This window comes from Sphaeramia orbicularis, chromosome 7 (genome assembly GCF_902148855.1).
Source record: "Sphaeramia orbicularis chromosome 7, fSphaOr1.1, whole genome shotgun sequence".
Taxonomy (NCBI): domain Eukaryota; kingdom Metazoa; phylum Chordata; class Actinopteri; order Kurtiformes; family Apogonidae; genus Sphaeramia; species Sphaeramia orbicularis.
Window position 1 is genome coordinate 35,894,239 of NC_043963.1, and position 20,561 is coordinate 35,914,799.

The 20,561-nt window shown below is 38.0% G+C and overlaps 1 protein-coding gene across 4 annotated transcripts; it reads right to left on the reverse strand.

The window, feature by feature from the left end:
* Nucleotides 1-1,743: 1,743 nt before the first annotated feature.
* b4galnt1a (beta-1,4-N-acetyl-galactosaminyl transferase 1a) lies at nt 1,744-15,171 on the reverse strand. 4 transcript variants are annotated; one of them, XM_030137936.1, is made up of 12 exons: nt 15,053-15,171; nt 14,847-14,969; nt 10,761-10,972; nt 10,477-10,659; nt 9,093-9,199; nt 8,927-8,964; nt 8,656-8,836; nt 7,156-7,248; nt 6,866-7,053; nt 6,655-6,795; nt 3,399-3,636; nt 1,744-3,280 (listed from the first exon to the last, which is right to left on the reverse strand). In XM_030137936.1, the coding sequence occupies exons 3-12, from the start codon at nt 10,970-10,972 to the stop codon at nt 3,069-3,071; spliced, it is 1,593 nt and encodes a 530-aa protein (XP_029993796.1). In that variant the 5' UTR covers nt 14,847-14,969; nt 15,053-15,171; the 3' UTR covers nt 1,744-3,068. The 4 variants fall into 4 exon arrangements, with proteins under 4 accessions (XP_029993796.1, XP_029993799.1, XP_029993798.1 ...); XM_030137939.1 differs by having other exon boundaries at nt 14,847-14,909; nt 15,053-15,158; XM_030137938.1 differs by having other exon boundaries at nt 14,847-14,919; nt 15,053-15,158.
* Nucleotides 15,172-20,561: the final 5,390 nt, after the last annotated feature.

Genomic DNA, 20,561 nt, shown 5'->3' on the forward strand with positions numbered 1-20,561 from the left:
GTGTGCCTAATTAATCAGTAGTCACAACAAGACGTAGCAGACACTCCTGAATTAATCAGTGTGTCCAATAATGAAAGACAGGAAATAAAGGACGCACCTGAAATTCAGGAAGTAGTGGGGCTGTGCATAGAGTTCATGGTCTTCTCAGCATAGTAACAACTCGAACAGGAGCTCTATTCACTTAGTAATCTGTCCATGTTTAAACACTGATACATTCACTAGATGAAAACCAACTTCCTTGTTTGTTTTTCTTATCTCAGTTACTGGAACATTTGTTCATATTTCTTGTACCGAGCAATGGCTTTGTTTGGGATTGGTATAATCAGTGCAGTAGGTTTTATTAATTTTCCACCCATGTAACATGTGATATCCTGGCTGAAATAACCCCTAAAACTGTCAAAGCAAAGAAAAATGAAGATTACTGATCTGCCAACGGATGTAAAAGACATTATAGATTTAACAATTACAAGCTCAAACACTTATTTCAACTGTTGTGTTGTTTCAGGGAAGTTGTGGATCAAAAGGGTGATCTACGGTACATGAACACAAGCGGTAGACTGATCACTGCTGGTGTTGCCTTTGGGAGGGTGTCTGATGATCAAAGCCCTCAACACACCATGATCTTGGATGATGTGTCATGTGTTTTGACACCTATGTGTATTATAGAGCAAGTCTTAACTTATCTGAAACAATGAAACTTCTCCTGACTCCCCTACTTTTTATTTGCATATTTATTCATAGATTTCCACCAAAATAAAGAGTCAATGTCTATTAAGACTCTTTAGCAACAGTTCTGCAACCACTGATGGCACAACAGAGAGTGTAAAAGAGAAATGCAAGGTTGTACCACTGAACTCCAAACTGTCACTTTAATCAACAAAGACTTCGCTGCTAAGTTAAATTTCTACATCTTTTGACCCAATAAACAATGCTTAATACAATGTCCAACCAATAAATAAGTCTGAACCTGGATTTAACTAAGCAAACAGTTAAGGTTCTTGAATTTACAGCCATCAGTTTGGTAGAGAGCATAAAGATTAGACAGTGTTTCAAAAGGAAAAGGTCATTTGGCCTGAAGAGTCAAGATTCACCCTACTTCTAAAGTGATGGGTCCATCAGGGTAAGAAGAGAGGCGGATGAAGGGATTACCCATCATGCCTAGTGCCTACAGTACAGGCCTGTGAGGACCGTATTATGGGCTGGGGTAGCTTCAGTTGGTCAGGTCCAAGGTTAAAATAGTTTTGGATTTGTCATTACAGTTTAGTTTTATTTAGTTTGGACTTTTTTTTCCTCTAATTCAGTTGGTTTTAATTCGTTTTTAGAGCAGGTTTGGTAGTTTTTATTAGTTTTCATTTTTTTCTACATGCTTAGTTTTAGTTTAGTCGTATCTTTTCTCTTCTTCTCCGTTGTATTCAAATAAATCCCAGACAGAACTCGGCTGCTTTCTCCCAACTTTAGTCTCCATGTTTCCAGGTAGAGTGGGGACCAGAAGACGACTGGAAACCACAAGTGACCACAAGTGACGGACCGTCAAGTGTCGTATGGTGACAGCACAGAAAATTGCGAGAGGGAAATAAATCGATTTCGTACCAATCTGACGTTGACAAAAGATGAAAATGAAGGGACTTTTCTCCATAATTTTATCCGTTTTAGTTAGTTTTGTAAGCGCACAATACAGTTTCAGTTAGTTATGTTTTTTCTTTTAATTATAGTTTTTATTTATTTCAGTTAATAAAAATGTTTTTACAATTCCAGTTTTCGTCATTTTGTTAGTCTTCGTTAACGATAATAACCTTGGTCAGGTCTAGGTTCAACAATGTTATGTGCCCATAAAATGAGCTCAGCTGGTTCAGGAAGAATGAGACATCATTTTCACACATGGATTGGCCTCTATAGAGTCCAGACCTGAACCCCATGGAGAATCTTTGGGATGAGCAGGAGAAGACTTTATAAATTGGTCTGACTCACTGATTTCCAAAAAAAGAGCTTGTTTAAAAATGAATACAACTTTGTATGGTCATAAATGTTGTGACCTTGCATAAGCCTACTGAACCAACATTGCAGTGAATGTGTCCTGTGATTAAAGCTAAAGTTTGTCCAAAGAAATATTAGAGTGTGTCAGTTTGGCTTGGACGGTGGATGTATTTGATGATGCTTAATGTATGATTAACTGTGCAAACCCAATTCAGTGTCCATTGTTAAACTTATACTACATGTAAATCAACATGTAAATGTCCTTTTTAAATAGGGGGAAGCATATTAATGATAGCTGTTGGATTATAAAGTGTGAGTATTAGGCTGAGTAAAGGGTATAGCAAGAGTGAACACATGGACATGGGGGGGGTCCATGTTGCATGAAGCAAGTCAATGAAACCAAAACAGACAAACACAAGTCACTGGTAGGGACATTGAGAATAAAGATTACCCCAAAAAATAAAGAAAAACTGAAAAAGTCAAATTCAGTGTCCGAACATGATGTTGAGCTTCACTCGTGAGAGCAGATGAGCTATCACTGTCTCTGAGTGTTACAGTGTTTGTTAAAGGTCAGGGGTTAACTGAAGCTCAACTCATGTAAAGTATAGGACAAAGCTTTTATGTTGCATTGTAAAAAGAAATACATGCCACAAGGTATGTCAAAGTCCATGTTTACCTCCACATGACATATGACAAAAACACGTAAGCAGCAAATGACTCGACTACTATCTCACCTATTAGACATGAGGCCATAGATCATATTCTATGTCATACCGTTTTGGATTTTGCATTTTTCCACTCACAAATGTTTAGCCTCTTCAACCTGAGAGCTAGTCTACAGTTCACTGAAGCTAGACTTAATTTGCTAATGAACATGGTTTATTGATGTCATTGACATTATTTTTCACAGAGGAAAATCTCTTGAGGTCAGGCTACAGACCTGGCACGGGATGCTAATCCAGTTTTATGAATAGGAAACGTGCATGGTCCTCTATCTGAGTTTCTTCCTCCAGAGTAATGGCTTTTATCCATAATGTCTAAATGCAAATATATGCTCTTGTATTCAAGAGCCCACAGAGAAATAGAGCATGGACTCAGTGACTTGTCATACACTTGAACCTGTTTTTAAAGTAGAAGACTTCAGTGTGAATTTTATTATCGTCGGGTGAGAGAGAGTAGCGGAATTTTTCGTACTTCTTTTGGGATTCTGTTTTACTCCAAGGTAAATGTATCTTCGATGCATGATTTACAATGATGTTGCTGCAGGAACCAATGTGAAGGGAACCTAATGCATCTATGAAGAACTCTGTCAGAACAAGAAAATAATAAAAGCAGTTTTAACAGTGGGATCAGTCTCGTATAGAAAGAAGGCCTCACTAACTATGTTCAAATGTTTAATAGCAAAAGGCTCTGGATAGACTCACCTAGATGACCCCGGTGTGCCAAGCGGGGGTTAAATCCCACCTGCTGCACCTTTTCTGTCCTCCCCATGAAGAAGTTAATGACAGCATCAGCTACTACACAACTGGGAAATCCCTTAATGATGTGGTGGTAGCCATTCCTGATATGTAAGCAGTCACCCTCTTTTCCTCCGTCTTCCACTGAAATAGTATGGCGGTAGGTTGCAGTGTAGCCCGTCACCTCTCTCACTGCACCACCAACCTGAAACCAAACCAATGAAAACGTTGATCCAATTCTAGAACAGTTGGGTGAAACGTGGATATTTTTACCTCCGCCAAGGAGGTCATGTTTTTGCCAGGGTTTGTTTGTTTGTTTGTTTGTTTGTCTGTCCGTTAGTGTGCAACATAACTCAAAAAGTTATGGACAGATTTGGAGGAAATTTTCAGGGTTTGTTGGAAATGGGATAAGGAAGAAACGATTAAATTTTGGTGGTGATCGGGGGTGGGGGGGCCCACGGGGGGGGCCACTGATCAGCCTTGGCGGAGGTCTGCGCTCTCCGAGTGCTTCTAGTTATTTATCTATTTATTGAATTTTCACATAGTAAAAAACATGTACACATGTTGGTTAAAAATTGTTATGGACGGTCACCAAAAACCCTCAATGGGCTTAACAAGTGGCAACCTCCAGATTTCAAAGGTTATTTACAACTGCAATTAAAAATATACAAAAGAAATTGCAAGCTGCATAAGAGTACATTTTCAACAAATAAAATTCCACAATATACCAAGCTTAGAAATGTATCCCATGTGGAAAATTACAATCACTCAGGGGCAGAGTTTTCACAGCTTTTTTACACTGAATTTGAGGAAGCTCCGTAAGAAGAGTTGGCAGATTATTCCATATTTTGGGAACACTGAACTGAGTCTGAGTGGTATGAGCAAAGGATGCTCTTTCAAGACAGCTACCATGAGTTGAATACTTTTGTATTTCAGTGTTAAAGGAAAAAAAATATTATTGAAATGTTGAGGCAATAGATTTTCAACAGAGCCATAAACAACTTGCCCAATTTCGAAATGATTAACTTGGTAAACACTAAGCAAACAGAGGCATAAAGATATGTTTTCAACACATCCTTCTTTTCAAATTATTAAGCCAGTGGTTCCCAACCTTTTCTGGCTTGTGACGTCATTTTAACATCACAAATTCCTGGCGACCCCCGACATTCAAAACAGAGACATTTTTTTTGCTCAAATTAATTTGTTTTTGATCATGTAATAGTTTCCTATAGTATGTTGCAAATAAATGTTAATTTTATCTGACATTTAGTCTATATAATGTATATCATTATGGACAGAGGCAGAAAAGCTGTTCAGATTACTGCACAAACTGAGAATTTCCTTGGTCAGGATATGTACAGTCAGTCCCTCTTGTATTTGCAAGGCTGTAAATTAATACTGAACAAACAATAACTCAAACTATGAATTATGAAAGAGCCGCAGCATCTGAAACTGACCACAATGAACATTTGAAAGACAAACAGTACCACAATGCTTCAGCTTCAGTTTGTCATGTCTTTTATGTGTTGGGATTGTCTCTGTCAACTCACCACATATTTTTTATTAGTAATGTTTTTTTTTATTTTTTATCAATTACTAGAAATTTCAGGTGACCCCATTTGAATTCCAGGTGACCCCACGTGGGGTCCCGACCCCGAGGTTGAACAAACACTGAATTAAGTTCAGCCCACGGTCCCAGTACATCACTGACACCAATATTTTTGCTGTCAGGGGTTGCCTCATTGGATTTCACTGCCATTACAACAGCATGCAGTCTGTAAATGGTATTGTTTATGATTTCACCCTGTGTTGGCAGAGTTTAGTTTTTTGGTCTATATTACTTTTCAATTGCCTCTTTGGCTGTTGTGTTATCCTTCCTGTATATTACCTTTCGGTGTAACAACTATAATCATTAAATATGGACATTTATGTCTCTGCTCTTTGTCTTTACTCTGTTTAGCAAAGAACTGCTCAATTTGACATCCCGGTAATATATGTATATCCTGCTGTTTCTGTTTATATATTATTGTTTATTAGTTCACTTTAAATGTATGTGTTTATGTAGTGGATTTGCTTCCTGTCATGTTGTCTCCTGTGTGTTTCTTTTCTGTTGCAATACTCACTGATTATTCGAACATTGTCATATGGGTTGACCTGACCGTTCTTCTACCTGGTGCTCATAGGTTTAATCTGCTGTGGGTTCCAGCACTCATGTAGGATTTAGGTTCATCACTCATTCAAACTGTAATGAAATTCAGATGACCCACACTGGTTTGACATAGATTCACTTACTGTTTATGGCTACGTGTATGAGGAGGCCAGATTCATGAGTACAGTATGTGGTCCTCTGGTTGTAGACTACAGTTCCTTTGCCGTTTATCTGAGAGTTAAATCTCTGATGGGAAGAGCACTGTTACTAAGCTACATTGGTACATTTTAGTTTTATGTTTCCTCTGGAACAAAATTCTGTTGGTATGTTACTAAATGTTCATCTGAGAAGAACTTTGCTGGCTTACATGGGAAACTGCAACATGATGTTACTTCACATAGAATGTTGTATCATATTAGAGGGGTTTTGCTAGCATGTTGCAATTTCAAAGGCAGCATCGTATCTAACATTGCAGCATAGTGTAGTTGAGTGCACTGTTTGACGATGTATAATACATCACTACCACTACTCTCAGATCTCATTTTCATGCAGGCAGCATTGGAGTCATACGGTACTAAAACTGGCTGATCCTAATTATTATTATTATTTAAATTGTTCACTATGGCTTAACATGTTGTTTTCGCCTGATTACCCTTACTGCTCTCCCAGCGAGTGCTTTCCAAACCACCTCCATCCCAGCTCCTGATTTTCATCTGACTTGATCAGAAGCAAATTTGATGGTTGTAGCAATAACAGCATGCATACAGCTGGTCTCCGAAAGAAAAAACATGCTAGTATCAAAAAATGAATTAGTGAGAAATCAGCCTCATCCATGAATCATACAACACTAACAGGCTAATTTTATGATAATCAATGTTAATGAAGTTATAGAAAAACAGAAATCCATGGCAAAAAAAGCACTTTATCAGTAATTTAGAGGCCCTAAAAATTTAAATTTCATATCATCATGGAAATGCATGTCTGGCATCTCTGTGGCAATGAATTTCTCCCAAAGAAATAATAATGAATGGCTCAGCAAGACATGTTGCATATTCTAGTGTCTTTGCATCTCACCAAGTCCAGAGTAGTCCTCTCTAAGATGTCCACCATCTTCTCCAGCTTGGTGTTTGTAGAGAAAATAAAATCATCATCCACCCAGAGCACGTACTTGGTGGTGACCTGAGACACTGCCAGGTTTCTTCCCGCAAACCAACCCTGCATAGGTCAAAGGTCACTGATCATAATCTTCATAACATAACACAAAGCGATGCTGAAACTTTGTTACCTTCCCAAATGGCATGATGTAATGTTCAATGTGTGGCCCCGTCACTGGTTGAGGGTGTTCATTATCATCTGCTATCACTATGGTAACAGTGGGATAGTATTGCCGTATGCTGTCGATGAGATCTTTGAGTTTGTCGTAACGCAGGAAGGTTTTGGTTGCTATAGTAACAATCGCACTAATGTTGTACTCTACATGGAGAGAAAAGGGAAATGCACAACATGACTTTAACAATGAACTTCATATCAAAGTGCATACATAACGATATTTCAGTTGCATGACTGGTCACGAACCTTGTTGGTATCCAGAGTTGTAAAGTGTAGGGACGGGTTTATGCCCGACTTTAATGATGAAAAATGACTGGTATCCTTCAGTTGCAAATTGAACTGCAAGAGAGATTATAAAGCAATAATACTGGATATTCATTGTGGTGGAATATACACACTTCATACTGTTTATTATTTATAGTGCCCTTGTATTACTTCTACGATTCTCTGTGACTTGTCCTTTCAGTGGAATTTTCTGTCAGACTGTTACTGACCACATTGTTCTATGCAAATATTTTTTGTGACTGACAGGATGATAAACAAATATTCTGCCAGACTTTCTATCACCAAGTAATCTCTAACGTCCTAAATATACCTACAAACACCCACCTGTCCTTCACCCGTTTCTGTTCTCACGTCCATGCCCCACCCCACCCTGCCTTTCCTGTCTGTCTCCCTCTCTTTACAGTACCGAGGGTGTTCACCATCAAAACACCTTCCTCAACCTGCAGCCTCCCGGTCGACTCCTCGTACAGACCATTACCATGAACATTCATTTTGTATTACTGTAAATAAACCAAAATGTGTCATCCAATTTGAGGTTATGGTCCTTGCTTGTGAATACTCCGCCTGTCATTTGTGACTCAAATGCTTATGTTGAGACAAGAGACCCAACAATAAATGGTACATGGACTGCACTTATATAGTGCATTTTCTACAAAGCGCTTTACAAAGTCTCACATTCGCCCCTTCACACACACACTCATACACCAGTGGGTGGCTGCTGCTATGCAAGGCACTGCCAGGCCCTACAGGGAGCAATTTAGGGTTCAAGGACACTTCGACATTCGAACTGCCAACCCTTTGGTCATTGGATGACCCACTCTACCAACTGAGCTACAGCCACCTGATGAGCAGTAAGTGGGATAATAATAAGAGCAATACAACTGGAAATAAGAGGCATTAGTTTCTCAGTTTCTGGTGAACCATAGGGAATCACTCTTTTGATTCTCTGATATCTTGCAAAAATGTAATCTTTCCTGTTCCATGTACAGTTTTACACCAGACCTTGTAAAGTCAACAGCAATATATATAATTATGTAAACACTTGGTAGGTGCCATGCGAAACCCACAGTAATATCCGTTTGGCCAAATATAAGTATTATAACATCTGCTGTGGCAAAAGACTAGTTGGGCTATCCATTTTAAGCTCTAATTTTCCATGTTTCTTTAGTGTAATGACTTCATAGAACCTTATGAAAATGCTGGTTTCTTCTTCACAGGCACTGTACTCTGATAATAGTTATTTATTTATTTATTTATTTGTTTGTTTGTTTGTTTGTTTGTTTGTTTTGTTTTGGCAAAAAGTTAAGGATGCCCTGACAAATATCCTACACCTATGAAACTACTAATCATTTAGTATATTCTCACAATTAATTCAGTAGCTTTTTCCCCAAAAAATGTAAGTATTACAATCAGGCATCTCAAAATCCTAACCATAAGATCATACATGTGTGATATTGGTACCTGTATCTGCTGTCTTGGGATGAAACACAGTGTTTGTGTAGGTGACAAACTGCAGCTGCCTGTTCAGAGCTGAAAGAAGAGGACTTGACAGTACAATGTGCTTTTGTCCTTCTCCTTCAATTGAGACTTTGTCTACAGTGGCTGCAACATCAAAAGTCCCAAGTGACGCTGTCAAGTATACCTACAATCATTTTAAGACAAAAGTTTAATATTCACAGAGAAAAAAAAATGTGTATATTTCTACAATGTAACATGAAATTTCAAAAATTACCGTATATTTGGATGCCGTAGCTCCTTTAAGACCCAAGCCTACAGAGCAATTACTACAGTCATATCAACATGGAAGTATGTTGTGATACAATATGTTTAAGCATTTTAATCAAAATAGTGTTGCATGTATCCATATATGTGTTGTGTCATGTTGGACATGCCACTACCGGGGATGATGATCGTTTTGAGGGGTCGCACCTCTACACCTTGGGTTGGGTACTGAAGAGGACTGTTGGCTTCAGCTACAATAAGCACATCTGCTGGACTGTAAGACCTTTAAATATAACACAACCACACATTAGGGCACTGGTTATTTACATCCAGGAGTCATATTTCTGATGAGAACTAACTTAGCAGTTCCCTCTATTATTATTATAGAGGAAGCAAACGGTTCCCTATTAACCCATAAAGACCCAAACAACCACTAACGAACAAAACCGTCTACTGATATAAAATATTTAATACCTGTTGATCCACTAATCCACTAATTGGTGTAAAATACAGTTTGTTATCTTCTCATGGTCATCAGATATGACCCATTTGGACGTCCAGAGGCTCTGTAGTGAGTGTGGAAACACCATCATCTTCTACAACACTGATTCACCAGTAAAACCCATGGAGTTTAATAAATGACAGTGGATGGACACACTTGGTTTATGTTCAGTTAATGATATACTTTACTGAAAAAGTCAGTTACTTGTACAGTTACAGTTTACTCTGCGCTTTTATGAACATCTATATGATCTGTGATCTATATGATCAGTGAATTAAATATAGTGGCATGGTATATCTGTGGCATGAGAGCAGCAGTGCCTCTGACTGGAAGGCACTGAAGAGAGTAGTGAGGGCTGCTGAGAGGATCACTGGGGTGTCGCTGCCTCTTGTAAGGGACTTGGCAGAACAGCGTTGCCTAGCGAGGGCACTACAGATTGCCAGAGACCCCACTCACCCTGCCTGTGGACTGTTTTCCCCTCTACCCTCAGGCAGAAGGTACTGCAGCCTGAAATGTAAAACTGATAGGTTTAGAAACAGTTTCTTTCCTACTGCCATCCGTCTTTTAAGTAAGTGTCTGTAAGTATGAAACTACCTCGAAATTGTGGAAAAACCTTTTAGTTATGTGTGCAATGTAGTACATATTTATTATTCTCTCGGTTTTAGATTTATTTATTTATGACACTACCTTATCAGTATTTTATAACTTATTTTATCTCAGGTGTTTTTTTAGTGTTGACCCTGTATCATAATTTCGTTCTGCCGTGCATCTCGGATGTAATTTTGCTGAATGAAAATAAAGTGATCTGATTCTGATGGAAAATACATGTTTTAGACTGAAAAAATGGAAAATAAAAAGGATGATATTATTACAAATGGTAATAAATCACTTAAGAAAGGTTAAATATAGAGGAAAAAATCATTTGGGAACTGCCACAAAAGTCGCACTTGGTTTTTATGGGTTAAAATAAGCTTGAAGAACTTTATTTTCATACACCATCTACTAAACCACATAAAGCTGGTGCACTGCAGCTTGAAATCATTAAATGTGTACGTTACCTCTTCTTAAAGCTGTTGTACTCCTGAGCTCTGTGGCTCTTCACACCTTCAGGATCAGGATGGGACTGTAAGAATGTGAGGTCCAGGTTGTGAGCCCATACACGAGGGAAAAACCAGTCAGACATGGGGAGGTGAAAGGTTTCCTTATCAGCCACACATACACATGCATTTTGTCCCAAACGGCTGTGTCAGAAGAAACAAAGGCAGTGGCAGTGAGGAAGTTGATTTAGATGAAAACGAGAATTTGGACTACAATATGACCGTTAGTCTAAATAACCACACACCATGCCACATCCTCCTTTATGTGGTAGCCATCAACCTGACTGTCACTGATGTTATCTCGATGTATCCTTTGTAGAAGCTCCTTCAGTGGTGTCCCCAGTCTGGGCTGTATGTCAACTTCTGAGCTGGTTGAATGGCTCCATGTGTGGAACAGAGTTACAGCGAGTCCACTGACTAAAATAAGTCCCACAACCTTTTTATATCGTGCACGCATCTAGAATGTGTCACAACAGGTTTTATAGGGTTAACAAATAATGATGCATACTGCAAAATATATACGGTACTACAGGACATCTTGAATTTTTATGTGAAATCCCTACTACTACTGCTACTGCTATTACTACTACTACTACTACAAGTACAACTACTACTACTACTACTACTACGGCTACTACTACTGCAACTACTACTACTACAATTACAACTACTTCTACTACAACTACTACTACAACTACAACAACAACAACAACTACTACTACTACTACTACTACTACTACTACAACTACTACCACTACAACAACTACTACTACTGCTACTACTACTACTACAACTACAACTACTACTACTACAACAACTACTACTACAACTACTACTACTACAAGTACAACAACAACTACTACTACTACTACAACTACAACTACTACTACTACTACTACTACTACTACTACAACTACTACAACAACAACTACTACTACTACCACAACTACAACAACAACTACTACTACTACTACTACTGCTACTACTACAACTACTACTACTACAAGTACAACAACTACTACTACTACTACAACTACAACTACTACTACTACTACTACTACTACTACTACTGCTGCTACTACAACTACTACTACTATAACAACAACAATAACAACAACAACTACTACTACTACTACTGCTACTGCTACTGCTACTTCTGGCTGCTTCCTTTGAACCACAACCTAGCCAACAATCCTTCCTCCATGGCTATATTCAAAAAGAGACTGTTGTTAAAAGTAACAGAACAGAAAAAAACTGGTTTGACTGTTCAATTTGATTTTCCTAAGTGCCACATGTTTTGTTTTGATTTCTCTTTTTGGTGCGTTATTTGAACTTAATTTAGCTGTATTAGGGTTCTTTTCCCTTCGGAATGTCACTTTTTCCCATCTATCTATTCATTTATTGATCTATGTATTTAGTATTTCTATTACAACTACTATTATTGCTTTATCATTATTATTCATTTCTTTTATACTCTTTATGTTATTGAAAGAAATTATGTTTATAGATATATAGCCATCATTTCTTACTTTTATGTCATTTTTATTTATCCCTCTACTTCATGGAAGGTATGCAAATGACATTCTTTTATTTTGTTTAAAATATAGCTAGGTCAAGGTGAGGTCATTCTATAAACCTTTCGGGTTTCTGACCTCACCTGCACATTTTCGTACCCTTCTCTCTACCAAGAGAGATATGTACATGTATTTGTCTTATTTTATATTTGTATGTGCAAATTTAAAAAAAAAAAAAATCATCACAGGAAATCATCTGCTTCCATCTGTCCCTGTCTCCTGCACCTTCTTCTTTCCTACTAATACCTGCATGTTCTCCTTCACCACATCCATGAACCTCGTCTTTACCTCCTGCCTGGTAGCTCCACCTTCATCATCCCTCTACCGATATATTCACTATCCCTCCTCTGCACTTGTCCAAACCATCTCAGTCTGTCCTCTTTCACTTTGTCTCCAAAGTGTCTAACCTGAGCTGTCCCTCTGATGTGTTCATTCCTAATCTTGTTCATCCTCGTCACTCTGAAAGATCATCTCAACATCTTCAGCTCTGCGTTCTGTCTTTTTGTCAGTACATCTCTAATCTGTGCAACATCTTGTACACCTTTCTTTTAACTCTTGCAGATGCACTTTTATCACACATCACTCCTCCCAGATAGCAAATATTTTGGCAATATTATGGCACACATTTGGCATTTTTGGCTTTCTTTTGGCATTATGAAAACCTTTTGACTCAACAATAAAATGATTAATGTTATCCATAATAGATATGGAGGCACCAGCAATATATGGCTGAGTTATGGTATATGTCTGGTTAACCAAAAGACTGGGCAAAGAGCGGGATCAAGTATAGGGATGGTATGGCATGTTTATGGCAAGCCAGAAGACTGACTAAAGAGCGGCAACATCTTATTCCATATATGGATGTGTTTTGGCATATTTCTTGTAAAGCCAAAACACTGCGCAAAGAGCGGGAATTTCTACCCAGAAGAAAACTCCACTTCATTTCAAAAGCATGATCAACACAAATTTTGGGTGAATTTTGGCCTCCTTTTGGGTCAGTTTTGGCTACTTTTTGGCTGGATTATGGGGATTTGGGGCTTTTCTGGGACAATTATGGCTATATTTTGGATGTCCACAGTTACTTTTAGGTGAATTTTGGCTTTCTTCTGGTTGGATTTTGGCTTGCCTATTTTGAGCCATTTAGCCATTTTCATACATCTGCCCATATTTAGCCATTTTCATACATCTGCCCAGAAATTTGTCAAAATGGCATGCCAGTTTTGGGCCAGATTTAAGTCCTAATGATTTTGCTATCTAGGCTGACACTTCACCCATTCCACTCCACCCATATTTTCACCTTTGGGCCAGATTTAAGCCATAATGATTTTGCTATCTGGGTTGACACTTCACCCATTCTACTCTGCCCACACTTTCACCTTTACCTCCAATCCAATCTCCCCAATGCTCTCAACACTTGACTCTAACTACTTTTTGAATTCTTAAAAATACTTAAAATGTGAAATATTTTGTCAAATGCTTGTACAAAATTACAGCATTTGAGTTAAAACATTAAGCAAAGTTTTAACATTATGACTGGTGATTTGAAATGATAAAGGAATCCGAGGCACAATACCAAAGCACATACAAAGTTTAGATCTGCAAAAATAATAAAATCTGCAAACATCTATTCATAATGGTCTGAAGAAAAATGTAATATATCCTTCAAACTGAATATTTATAAACATTTCATGTTACACTATTGATATAAGTAGTTTTTAAGGAGCCATATCTATCTGTGAAGGTAAGATGTTGATTCGTCAACTTTTTTAAGGCATTGTGATGTGTGTCCACTGGAGAGCACATATGAACACCTAGTATTTTACAACAATTTCCTCTGTTTGAAGTCCTAATTCCGTTTAACCCTTTCATGTATACTGGTCACTACAGTGGACAGCTATTCTACAGCTGTTCTCTTGTATATTCATGGATTTTGTTGTTCTTTTCGTTGTTTTTTTTATTTTTTTTACACATATCTTTATTAAAGTTTTAAGACACTACATATCTTTTCTGACATGAATTGGTAACATTATGTAGATCTCTCCTGAGCATAAACCCCAAAAATCACAAGCCCCCCACCCCCCCATAGTTTTCACACAATTTATCAGTAAATACATGTTTCTATGCGTCAAAAATTAAACGTGTGGTGTCCAGCTGAGTGGACATTTTTGCAACTTCATGAAAAATAGGTTCATAATAATTTTTTTTTCATTGTTATTTTTTTTAAGTATTTTTTATTTTATTATTATTTTTTTAAAATTATTTTTATTTAATTTTTTTCTACATTTATTTTTCAGTAGAAATTTTTCAAACACATTTTTTTTTCATGTCTAAAGACGAATAAAAACACTCAGGAAAAAATTTTGATTGTTATCATAATTCGTGCATGAAAGGGTTAAAGACAGCCTCAAATGTTACGGTTATATCAAATTTGATGACATTAAAAGCAACATCAATTTAAAAAGCTCAGTCAATTGGTACATTATTCTGATTTAGAAAGAACATGTTGATATTTGAGGAGGAAAAAAAAAATAAAACGCATCTGAATGGGAAAAAGTTATAAAGCATAAGCAGTTAAAATAGGCCCAAACACAGGCTTCTTTATGGCGCATCTTAACACTGATGGAAACTCATCCATTAACTGGAGACTTGACGGAATCTGTTGAATTTACCAGACAGACATAAACTAAAGGCTGAGGACAAATATGACCATCTGCGCACAAAACAAGACAGACAACAGATCATTGATGCATTTCTTACTGTTGCTGGTTCCGTGCTGTAGATGCTTGCCGCTCCTCCAAATTCAGCTCAGTGTTGTTTTTCCTGTTAAAACCTCACATGGGGGTCAGTTTGTTTGGGTGTCAGCCTTTGGAACTCATGAACCTAAAGTTGGCAGCAGACTGGCACATTCAGACTTTAACCGTCAATAGCGAACAAACCAAAGGAGCACAATGCACATATGTTACCTTGTTGTGATCTTGGTTGTGCTGGAAAAATACTACAACATCATTTCACACGAAACGACCCGCATTTCTTTATATCAAAAATCAACTGTTTTCTCCAGCTGGACCGCTTAGGGACCGTCTACAAAGTACTAACACGCAAATAGTGGGAAACAAGCTTTTACTGGAGGAGGGACATTCTAATTATTTCTTGCTCAGTAGCTCCGCCCGCAAGGGGAGAGGAGCCTCCATATTCACAGACCATAGGCCCTTTTCTACCAAAAATCCCAGGAATTTATTTACTAGGAACTTATTTGGGTAAAAGAATTCCTGGTAATTTCGTTTCCATCGCACCACAAATTCAGGGTTCAAATCAGGCTGATGATGTATGAGGGAGCAGTAAAACAAACTGCAGTACAGTTTATGTACATTCACAAACTAAGCTCTAGCACAATAAAATGACACAGTAATTTAAGTGGACAGTTTGGGTTTAACATTTTGCTGGTTGTTGAATCACTTCATCCATCTGGAATACATTTTAAATGAAGTTAATCGTCATTACATATCATTAATTTCTATTTTTGTTTATTTGTTTGAGTTTCCTTTTGTTAATGTGTTGTTGTTTTTCTGTCCACATTGTCTTGTTAACTATCACTAATAATAATAATAATAATAATAATAATAATAATAATAATAATAATAATAATAATTTCTGTTTGAAAATGGTAGAATATGTATTTTCAACTCCTCATTCCTTAACCTCAATCACATCTAACTTTCAGTGTGATGGATGGTTCTTTTTCATTTCTATTGTTTTATAGATATAGTCCAGGTTCAACCCTAAAGTCAAACAGATTTACTTAAATGCTTGCATTTAATTCCACTGCATATTACTTATAAAAGTACTTTTATTCTACTTATCTTTTGATGCCTTGTAAAAGAACAGACAATATTAGGTAATTTTTTTATTATTAAAAATTGAAACAAAACAAAAGGTGCAAAAAAACCCAAAAAAAACAAAAAAAAAAAAAAACAAGGTGCCTTGAGATTAAAAAGGAAATAAACATGTGTGAAAGGTTCGGGCTTCTGGACCAGGGTCTAGACCAGCTGGTCCAGGAAAGCCGGTCTGGAACTCCATGGTCCTGCTCCCTTTTTCATTTTCCTACCTGAAAAGTAATAATAATGCAAATGTAGCTGCAATGGTTTAATAATCAGCCATGTTTCATACTGATATTTTTATGAAGATTTATTTTAACTCGACATCAGACAAACTCCAACACAAAAATCCAGAAAAACACTGTGACAACGTTAGCGCCATAAACCAAATGGAGAGTCCCGTTTTTTCTTCAAAACAAAGTCCGTAACTGCTCTGCATCTCTTCATGCGCTCTTCCCAGAATCCTCTTGTCATGACCCTTTAATGACTTTTATGTAACAAACTCTAGAATAGAATGGATATTCTTTTTCAAAAGGTACATGAGGCAATATCTCATTTTTAAAGCACAAACTAGAAATAATTTTTAAACAAATAAAATCATGAATTTAACACTTAATATTGTTAACACATAACACGCTACTCTCTAATTACCACACTGTCTCTCAGACAGTTACAGCAAAAATGAATAACAGAACACATGATGACAGATTCCTAGTACTATGATGTGACATGTGAAATGTCTGGCCGGGCCATTGTAAACAGCAGGAGACAATGGAGGAGCGCGCAAAGGAGACGCAGATTCGGAAAAAGAGGCGAGTACGTCCGGTCCATTTCAGGTGGAAATCACTAAACATAAAGAATAAATCAGTGTCCTGCTCACGGCGACAACACAAATACATCCAATTCTCTGATTTAGGTTAGGGTTAGACTGTTGACCAGTAAGCATTAGCATTAGCATTAGTTTAACCCGACTTTTGACTAAACAGCTGATGTGTCGCTGACTACTGTTACAGCATGGAATGACCGAACTAAACAGTGAATGTTTCTGTGATATACAGACCATTGGTTTGTTCGACAGTCAGATCCACTGCAACCGTTGTGGTCCTTTAGTTTCTTTAATCCTGCACATCTTTCTTTGGCTTTTCTCGTATTTCTTTAGGCTTGTGTCTTACATTTGGCTGCGACAGCTTTTACTCGAACCACACTCGTTTCATGTCTGCGATTCAAAGTCCGTCTGAATTTCCTCCTCCGCAAAAATGCTCAAAAGAGCCTGGACCTCGTCGTCCGTCCACTTGCCGTAGCTTCTTTTTAAGTCAGTTTTCCGAATTATCAAAATACAAAGCTTGTGGAAATGAAATAAAGAATGAATTAAATTGTGGCGGGTGAACAGAATACGGAAATGCTGTGAGTGTAGTCCAACGGTCAGCGTTCTCCCCTAAGAATTCCGGCTAATCTGAAAAGTACTACCTCCCTACCAGGAACTTCTTCAGGGAAAGTTTGGGGCCAAGGGAAAGTTATTAACCGGGGCAATTTTCGGTGCAAACACACCAGAGTTTTTCAAAGTTCAGTTTAATGTTCAAACTTCCTGAAAAAGTTCCTGGGGTGGAAAAGGGCCTCATGACATTAAATCTCAACTGCAGCTCAGTTTCTGATTTGGAGCAAAAGATGCAACTGCCTATATATACAAGTTATAATGGTGGCCCTTCACAAGTCAGTGGAGACAAAAAGATGTGGTCATGACTAAAACTTAGTGATTTAAATCCATTCAACTTAAACTTTTTCATACTTTCAACTATGTCTACAAATTAATAGAATATGCTTAACATTTTATAGTAATGTAATACAACGTAAATCATTTAAGTACACTGCAATTAAAGCATTTTAGTAAAAACAAGGTCTGGGCTTACAGTGTACAGCACCCGACTGAATATAATGTGTGTATGTTTTATAAATTGTACTTGTGATTTTCTGGTATATCCTGAGCACAATTTTCAATAACGTGCGCATGTTATGTTAATCGTGACCACGTTTAAATAAATTGTACCCACAATTTCCTATGATATTGAGTGCACAATTTCCAAAAACCTGCACATGTTTTGTTATCTCGTGTGCACACTTAATTAAATCGTGGCCAAATACTTTGTTTTTTTTTTCACGTCACCACACGGGCTCCGTAATTTTCAGTGTGCTGACAGTAAAATCCATTCCATGGCGCTTGATCTTGGAGAGAATGGTTAAACAAATTCCATACCACGTTTTTGCTCCTTCCTTGTCTGCCGCACTGTGCCGCTGACTCAAATTCATTCCATTGCACTACAGTTCCGTATGCCATGTTTCCACTTCTCTGTGACTTTTTTTGGTGGGGAATTTAAAGCATACAATACAATATACAAACTCTTACAGAGGACATTTCAATAATGACAGGAAACGGATTCAAAAAGGAGCATGTAAAGAAACACAAAATCAATCACAAGTCAACAAATGAAGGAAATAAAACAGAACAAAAAAGGGAGCTGTAAAACAAATATAATATAAAAACCAATATCAGCAAAATTTAAAAAAGCTCAAAACAACAAATGTTGCTTAATTTCACCATGTAATTTTTTGGCTGGTTTATGAGAATTAGTTTTTTGAAGTTTGACACAGAAGGAGCAAGCGTCTACTTCAAATTTAAAACTTTTTTTTTTTTTTTTTAGAAATTCCACAACTGGGTAAATATTATGGATGATTTTGAAGCGAGTTTCTTTTACCTTTGGAGAAATAGGACATTTAATAAAATTTGAATTAGCCTTTATCATAGTGGACTGGGACAGGGATTCAGGAACCTGTAATTGTCTGCTAAAATCTGTAAATATTTTAGATTTCAGGGCAGTACCAGTTACCTTATTATTACATTTCTTATCCTTTAAATTTATACCATCAATCATAAGTGTTGGAAGGGAAGGCTCAATACTGTAGTAACTTAAGATATTACGAATCATCATATTTTGCTATAAAATCTACATAGTCAAAAAATTCACAATTATGATCTAAAATTAGTCACAAATGAAGCACTTTCTTCTTAAAGATTGATTTCCTATTAACTATGATCACCCTATTGTTCTAAAGCAGGGGTGACAAACTCATTTTAGTTCATCGGCCACATTCACCCCAATTTGATCTCAAGTGGGCCGGACCAGTAAAATAATACCAGCGAAAAAAGTAAAATTATATTATGATCAGGTTTACATCTATAAAGTTTCCTTAAAAATCTGAATAACATGAACAACTTGAATTGTCTTAAGAAAAACAAGTGCAATTTTAACAGTATTCTGCCTCAGTTTATCATTTACACATGTGCGTTACAATCACGCAAAACATTTAGTAACAGGCAGAATATTGGTAAAATTGCATTTACTTTTCTTAAGACATTTCCGTTTGTTCATATTTGTTCAGGTTATTCATGTTTTTTGTAAAAGTATAGTTTAGTAATGTAAACACTTTGATGTAATTTTACTTTTTTACACCAAAAAAACACAAAGAGAGAATTTGGGGTTGTTATTATGTATAGGTTATAATGGTAATATTTTACTGGTCTGACCCACTTGAAATCTAATTGTACTGTATGTGTCTGTATGTGGAACCTGAAATAAATTTTTTTGATACCATCCATCCATCCATTATCTTCCGCTTATCTGGGGCCGGGTCGCGGGGGTAACAGTCTAAGCAGAGATGCCCAGACTTCCCTCTCCCCAGACACCTCCTCCAGCTCTTCCGGGGGGACCCCGAGGCGTTCCCAGGCCAGCCGAGAGACATAGTCTCTCCAACGTGTCCTGGGTCTTCCCCAAGGTCTCCTCCCGGTGGGACATGCCCGGAACACCTCCCCAGGGAGGCGTCCAGGAGGCATCCGAAACAGATGCCCGAGCCACCTCAGCTGGCCCCTCTCGACGTGGAGGAGCAGCGGCTCTACTCTGAGCTCCTCCCTGGTGACCGAGCTCCTCACCCTATCCCTAAGGGTGCACCCAACCATCCTGCAGAGGAAACTCATTTCGACCGCTTGTATCCGGGATCTTGTCCTTTCCGTCATGACCCAAAGCTCATGACCATAGGTGAGGGTAGGAACGTAGATTGATCAGTAAATCGAGGGCTTTGCCTCTCGGCTCAGCTCCTTCTTTACTACAACCAACCGGTACAGTGACTGCATCACTGCAGACGCTGCACCGATCCGTCTGTCAATCTCACGCTCCATCCTTCCGTCACTCGTGAACAAGACCCTGAGATACTTAAACTCCTCCACTTGGGGCAAAGACTCCCCACCGACCCAGAGAGGGAAAACCACCTTTTTCCGGTCGAGAACCATGGCCTCGGATTTGGAGGTGCTGATCCTCATCCCGCTCGCTTCACACTCGGCTGCAAACCGCCCCAGTGCACGCTGAAGGTCCAGGTTCGATGAGGCCAACAGGACAATGTCATCTGCAAAAAACAGAGACAAAATCCTGTGGTCCCCAAACCAGACCCCCTCCGGCCCTTGGCTGTGCCTAGAAATTCTGTCCATAAAAATTATGAACAGAACCGGTGACAAAGGGCAGCCCTGCCAGAGTCCAACATGCACCTGGAA